Below are 7,500 nucleotides of genomic sequence, written 5' to 3' on the forward strand. Positions count from 1 at the left end.
TCTCTCTCTCTCTCTCTCTCTCTCTCTCTCGCAGGTGTGCACCAGCAGTGATAGCGGTTTCGTAAGTTATTGGAGAATATCACAGCAGGTGTTATAATTTAATGTACGAAAAGCATATATATCCCTCTCAGAGCGTCATGCGTCACGATTTGGAATACGAACACTTGCTCTTTATCTAAATGGAAGTATGATTTGACCAACTTCCCTCAGTATCTGGGTTCCGATCTACGTAGTTCGAGGGTCTTTCGGTCCAAGCAAGGGAGGGCAGGAACAACTACGTAACTCCTCAAAAAAAAAAAAAAAAAGAGGTTGTCGTAATAATTTGTTAAAGACTTCCCTTCTTCAGAAGCGCGTAAGAGTTTACTTCAGAAAAGCTCTAAGGTAAGAGAGTATATCATAGGTTTCCAACCGCCTGTGGGAAAAGCTATTCGTGATAATTTTTAAAATCTTCCCGTTCGTCAGAGGTGCGTAGCCTAATTGTTTAACCAAGAAGCCGTCAGGTAAGAGACAATCCGTCTTTATTTATTGGGGTAGGCGCCAAAACCAAGTCGAACAAGCCACCAGACGAAGGCAAAACAAGATTCTGCAATGAAGTAAACCCATATGTTGAAGAGAGAGAGAGAGAGAGAGAGAGAGAGAAAAGACGCGACAGGACACTACAACGATGAAAATGACAAATATAAAGAGATAAATAAACTATTATATTCACAGACATCAGAATGTGGATACCTAATCCCTAAAAGCACGGCAAATCTACCTAATCCCTAAAAGCACGATAAATCTTCAAAAAGTGGCTTTTTAATTCGGAATCTATATATAGGCCGAGGCCGTCCGTCCTCTTTGGAGGCTTTCATTTTAATTCTCTTGGGACTTGATAAAGTTAAGTCACCAAGAAATATTTTTAGTCGCGTCTTTATCATGGCATTCCTCAGGAAAATAACTAATTTTTTTTTAATCGATTCTTCATTGAGTGCTGAGGATGATTCAAGAGGCTATTGAAGGAGCAAGATGGATTCGCGCAAACGTCTCTCTCTCTCTCTCTCTCTCTCTCTCTCTCTCTCTCATTGATAGATAGTAATGATTCTGAGCAAAAAAGATCGGGTTTTTTAATTGTTAAATTTCTGTCTAAAAGATCTTAATTTCATATTAGACACACAGCTATTGCAAAAAAAAAAAAAAAAAAAAAAAACTAATAAGACAATTTCTTGTTGACAATTCTGAGGCATATTAATGCAATGTTGAGTGTGGAGTCCGACGGGAGGGCAAACGCCAAAGGCCCCAATCTAGTGAGAGAAAAACAGAAACCTGGATTGAACAAAATGAACACGACTTGACCCCGAAAGGAGTGATAGATTCATATCACTAGAGAAGGAATTATGTTCAAATATTCATATACTTATAAATATGACTTATATAATATTTATATACTTATAACGATGAATTAATGATAAGATATTTAGGTTTGTTCTTGATTTTTAAAATCTATTTGATCGCTTTGTTTGGTTTTATGTACTCCCCTCCGCAGGGATGATTCCCTCTCTGTCGTTTTCAAAAGAAGGGCTTCTCATATTTCATAATTGTCTTTTAGCGTTTTCTCGTCAGTATCGAAGCTCCTGCACAATAGGAGAGTCTTCAGTTCCTTTTTAAATTTGCTTTCTTCTTGTATGACCTTCACTTTAGGCTATATTTTGTTGCATAGTCTGATGGATTTTATATTCACGCTATATTTTGTTGCATAGTATTGTGCATTTTATATTCAGGCTGTATTTTGTTGCATAGTCTTGTGCATTTTATATTCAGGCTGAATTTTGTTGCATCAGTCTTGTGGATTTTATATTCAGGCTGTATTTTGTTGCATAGTCTTGTGCATTTTATATTCAGGCTGAATTTTGTTGCACAGTCTTGTGCATTTTATATTCAGGCTGTATTTTGTTGCACAGTCTTGTGCATTTTATATTCAGGCTGAATTTTGGTTGCCACAGTCTTGTGCATTTTATATTTCAGCGAATTTTGTTGCACAGTCGTTGTGCATTTTTTATATTTTCAGGGCGGAATTTTGAGTGCACAGTCTTGTGCATTTTATATTCAGGCTGAATTTTGTTGCACAGTCTTGTGCATTTTATATTTCAGCGGCTGGAATTTTGTTGCACAATTCTTGTTGGCATTTTATAGTTCAGGCTGGAATTTTGTTGCACCAAGTCTTTGTGCCATTTTTATTTTAATTCAGGCTGTTATTTTGTTGCACCAGTCTATTGGTGCATTTATAGTTCAGGGCTTGTAAGTTTTGGAATTTGCGCACAGGTCTTGTTGGAATTTTATATTCAGGCTGAAATTTTGTTGCACAATCTTGTGCATTATTTATTTCAGGGCTGAATTTTTGTTGCACAGTCTTGTGCATTTTATATTCAGGCTGAATTTTGTTGCACAGTCTTGTGCATTTTATATTCAGGCTGAATTTTGTTGCAAGTAGTTATTGGCATTTTATTTTATTCAGGCTGTTGTGTTTGTTGGCATAGTATTGTGGCATTTTTTATATTCAGGCTGTATTTTGTTGCCACAGTCATTGTGCATTTTATATTCAGGGCTGTATTTTGTTGCACCAGTATTCTTTGCATTTTAGATTCAGGCCTGGAATTTTGTGCATTAGTATTGTGCATTTTATATTCAGGCTGGAAATTTTGTTGAGCATAGTATTGTTGGCATTTTATTTTATATTTCAGGCTGAAATTTTGTTGCCTTAGTATTGTCGCACAATTTTATATTCAGGCTGTATTTTGTTGCAGTTAGTAGTTGTGCATTTTATATTCAAGGCTGGTATTTTGGTTGCAAGTAGTTATTGGCATTTATATTCAGGCTGAATTTTGTTGCACAGTCTTGTGCATTTTATATTCAGGCTGAATTTTGTTGCATAGTATTGTGCATTTTATATTCAGGCTGTATTTTGTTGCATAGTATTGTGCATTTTATATTCATGGCTTGTATTTTGGTTGCATAGTATTGTAGCATTTTATTTATTTCAGGCTGTTATTTTGTTGGCACAGTCTTGTGCATTTTATATTCAGGCTTGTATTTTGTTGCACAGTTATTGTTGCATTTTGTAATTCAGGGCTGAATTGTTTTGGTTGCATATAGTCTGGTTGGGCATTTATATTCAGGCTGTATTTTGTTGCATAGTATTGTGCATTTTATATTCAGGCTGTATTTTGTTGCACAGTCTTGTGCATTTTATATTCAGGCTGTATTTTGTTGCATAGTATTGTGCATTTTATATTCAGGCTGTATTTTGTTGCATAGTATTGTGCATTTTATATTCAGGCTGTAATTTTGTTGCACAGTCTTGTGCATTTTATTTATTTCAGGCGAATGAATTTGTTGCACAGTCGTGTTGGCATTTTATATTCAGGCTGAATTTTGTTGCGCATAGTATTGTGCGATTTTTATATTCAGGCTGAATTTTTGTTGCATAGTACTTGTTGGCATTTTATTTTTATTCAGGCGTATTTTTTTTGGGTTTTGCCATAGTATTGTGCAGTTTTATATTCAAGGCTGTATTTTTGTTGCACCAGTCTTGTGCATTTTGATATTCAGGGCTGAATTTGCTTGCATAAGTATGTTGGCATTTTATATTCAGGCTGGAATTTTGTTGCACAGTATTGGTGCATCTTTTTATATTCAGGCTGTATTTTGTTGCATAGTATTGTGCATTTTATATTCAGGCTGTATTTTGTTGCACAGGGTTCTGTTTGGGCATTTTAATTTTATTCAAGGCTGAATTTTGTTTTGCATAGTATTGTGCATTTATATTTCAGGCTGTTATTTTGTTGCATAGTATTGTGCATTTTATATTCAGGCTGAATTTTGTTGCATAGTATTGTGCATTTTATATTCAGGCTGAATTTTGTTGCATAGTATTGTGCATTTTATATTCAGGCTGAATTTTGTTGCATAGTATTGTGCATTTTATATTCAGGCTGTATTTTGTTGCATAGTATTGTGCATTTTATATTCAGGCTGAATTTGTTGGCATAGTATTGGTGCATTTTATTTTTATTCAGGCGTGAATTTTGTTTTTTGCACTAGTATTGTGCATTTTATATTCAGGCTGTAATTTTGTTGCATAGTATTGTGCATTTTATATTCAGGCTGAATTTTGTTGCATAGTATTGTGCATTTTATATTCAGGCTGTATTTTGTTGCACAGTCTTGTGCATTTTATATTCAGGCTGTATTTTGTTGCATAGTCTTGTGCATTTTATATTCAGGCTGTATTTTGTTGCAATAGTATTGTTTGCATTTTATTATTATTCAGGCTGTATTTTTGTTTTGCACAGTCTTGTTGGGCATTTTATTTTAATTCAGGCTCTGAATTTTGTTGCCATAGTATTGTGCACATTTAATTCAGGCTTGAATTTTGTTGCACCAGTATTGGATTTTAGAATTGCAGGATTAGGTTTATTTTGTTGCAACCGTATTGTGCATTTTATATTCAGGCTGTGTATTTTTGTTGCACAGTCTTGTTGGGCATTTTATATCAGGCTGAAATTTTTGTTGCAACAGTATTGTTGGCAATTTTGATATTCAGGCTTGTATTTTGTTGCCACAGGTCTTTGGTGATTCATTTTATATTCAGGCATGAATTTGGTTTGCATAGTATTGGTGCATTTATATTCAGGCTGTAGGTTTTGGTTGCACAGTCTTGTGCATTTTATATTTCAGGCTGGTATTTGTTGCAATAGTATTGTTGGCATTTTATATTCAAGGCTGTATTTTGGTTGCACAGTCTTGTTGGCATTTTATATTCAGGCTCTTTATTTTGTTGCTAGTAGTTTGTGCATTTTATATTCAGGCTGGTATTTGTTGCACAGTCTGTGGCAATTTTTATATTCATGGCTGAATTTTGATTGCAAGTAGTATTGTGCATTTTATAGTCAGGCTGTATTTTGTGCAATAGTATTGTGCATTTTAGATTCAGGCTGAATTTTGTTCGCACAGTCTTGTTGAACATTTAGTTCAGGGCTGTATTTTGTTGCAATAGTAATTGTAGCATTTTATAATTCAGGCTGAAATTTTGTGCACAGTCTTGTGCAATTTTATATTCAAGGCATGAATTTTGTTTTGGGCATAGTATTGGCATTTTATATTCAGGCTGAATTTTGTTGCATAGTATTGTGCATTTTATATTCAGGCTGAATTTTGTTGCATAGTCTTGTGCATTTTATATTCAGGCTGAATTTTGTTGACATTAGGTATTGTGCATTTTATTATTTCAGGCTGTATTTGTTTTGGCATAGTATTGTGGCATTTTTATATTTCAGGCTGTATTTTGTTTGCATACGTTCTTGTGGATTTTATATTCAGGCTGTATTTTGTTGCACCAGTCTTTATGCATTTTTATAGTCAAGGCTATATTTTGGTTTGCATAGTCTTGTTCTGCATTTTATATCAGGCTATATTTTGTTGCATAGTCTTGCATATTCAGGCTGTATTTCGTTTTTGGCATAGTCTTGTTGGGCATTTTTTATATTCAGGTAGTATAGTAATTTGCGTTGCATAGCCTTGTGGATTTTTGATACGTCAGGCTGTTATTTTTGTTGTACATTCTTTAGGATTTTATATTCATTTTTCTTGACTATATTTTGTTTGCAATAGATCTTGTGCATTTTATATTCAGGCTATAATTTGTTTTTTGCATAGTCCTTGCATATTCAGGCCTGAACTTTTTGTTGCAATAGTCCTTTGTGGATTTTATTTTTATTCAGGGCTGTATTTTGTTGCAAACAGTCTTAGTCATTTTATTAATCAGGCCTATTTTATTTTTATTGCCATGTTTGGGGGGGAATAATTCGGCTATATTTTGTTTGCATAACCGTCTTGGCAGATTCAGGGCTGTATTTTGGTTGTACATTCCTTTAGATTTTATATTCAGACTATCCCCTTTTGTTTGGCACAGTCCTTATGGCATTTTATATTCAAGGCTATATTTTGTTGCATTTTAGTCTTTGCATATGCGGCTGTATTTCGTTGCATTTAGTCTTGTGGATTTTATATTCAGGCTGTATTTTGTTGTACGTTCTTTAGGATTTTATATTCTGGCTGTATTTCGTTGCATAGTCTTGTGGATTTTATATTCAGGCAGTATTTCGTTGCATAGCCTTGTGGATTTTATATTCAGGCAGTATTTCGTTGCATAGCCTTGTGGATTTTATATTCAGGCTGTATTTTGTTGTACGTTCTTTAGGATTTTATATTCAGACTATATTTTGTTGTACGTTCTTTAGGATTTTATATTCAGGCTGTATTTTGTTGTACGTTCTTTAGGATTTTATATTCAGGCTGTATTTTGTTGTACGTTCTTTAGGATTTTATATTCAGACTATATTTTGTTGTACGTTCTTTAGGATTTTATATTCAGGCTGTATTTTGTTGTACGTTCTTTAGGATGTTATATTCAGGCTGTATTTTGTTGTACGTTCTTTAGGATTTTATATTCAGGCTGTATTTTGTTGTACGTTCTTTAGGATTTTATATTCAGGCTGTATTTTGTTGCATAGTCTTATATATTCAGGCTGCATTTTGTTGCATAGTCTTGTGGATTTTATATTCAGGCTGCATTTTGTTGCATAGTCTTGTGCATTTTATATTCGCAGAAGTTACTGATTTAGCTTCATTTTCATTCGTCTCTAAAAGGCTCATTTCGTCACCTGACTGTCAAGATGGCGCCGGAGACGAAGGTGGTGACTCCCTTGGGAAAGGCGGCGTTAATGACCCTGGGGACTCTGTTCTTGTCTCTCATCACGCCCTTGCGTCCGGTGGGCGCCGAGATCCTCTACGCAGAGACGGCGCCCATGAGCTTCGAAGTTTGGGCGGCCGATCTGGTGAGTTTCTTTGGTATCAGTTTTGGGTGTTGGGGTGTGGGTGGGGGAGGGAGTGAATGGAAGGAGACGGAAGTGGGTGATGGGGTGGATGGGAGAAGAAAGGAAATATGGAAGGGATGGATAGGAGGAGAAGGGAAAGAAGGAAGGGGTGGATGGGGAAAAAGAAAATAAAGGTAAGGGTGGATGGGAGAAGGGAAAAAATGAAAGGATGGATAAGAGATAAATGGAAAAAAAGGAAGAGGTGGATGGGAGAAAAGGGGAAAAAAAGGGAAGGGTTGGATCGGAGATAAAAGGGTAAAAGGGAAATGGTGTATAAGAGAAAACGAAAAAAGGAAGGGGTGGATGGGAGAAAAAGGGAAAAAGGAAGAGGTGGATGGGAGAAAGAAGGAAAAAAGGGAAGGGGGAGAGAAGAGAAAAAGGGAAAGAAGGAAGGGGTGGATGGGAGAAGAAGGAAAAAAAAAGGGAAGGGTGGATAAGGGAAAAAGGGGAAAAAGAGAAGGGGTGAATGGGAGACAAAGGAAAAAAAGGAAGAGGTGGATGTGAGAAGAATGGGGAAAAAAGGATGGGGTGGATGGGGCAAAAAGGGAAAAAAGGAAGAGGTGGATGGGAGAAGAAGAGGAAAAAA

At 35.6% G+C, this 7,500-nt stretch overlaps 1 protein-coding gene across 2 annotated transcripts in view; it reads left to right on the forward strand.

Moving 5' to 3' along the window:
- Positions 1–7,500, forward strand: part of LOC135218509 (uncharacterized) — a 24,496-nt gene that overhangs the window by 7,583 nt on the left and 9,413 nt on the right. Inside the window, exons 1-2 of one of the 2 annotated variants that reach the window (XM_064254874.1) lie at positions 210–381; positions 6,688–6,875. In XM_064254874.1, coding sequence (XP_064110944.1) covers positions 6,714–6,875 — 162 coding nt within the window. In that variant the 5' untranslated portion in view covers positions 210–381; positions 6,688–6,713. Of the gene's footprint in view, positions 1–209; positions 382–6,687; positions 6,876–7,500 lie in introns of those variants that run through there. The other variant, XM_064254872.1, reaches the window with a different exon arrangement.

Source organism: Macrobrachium nipponense, chromosome 9 (assembly GCF_015104395.2).
Source record: "Macrobrachium nipponense isolate FS-2020 chromosome 9, ASM1510439v2, whole genome shotgun sequence".
Lineage (NCBI taxonomy): Eukaryota > Metazoa > Arthropoda > Malacostraca > Decapoda > Palaemonidae > Macrobrachium > Macrobrachium nipponense.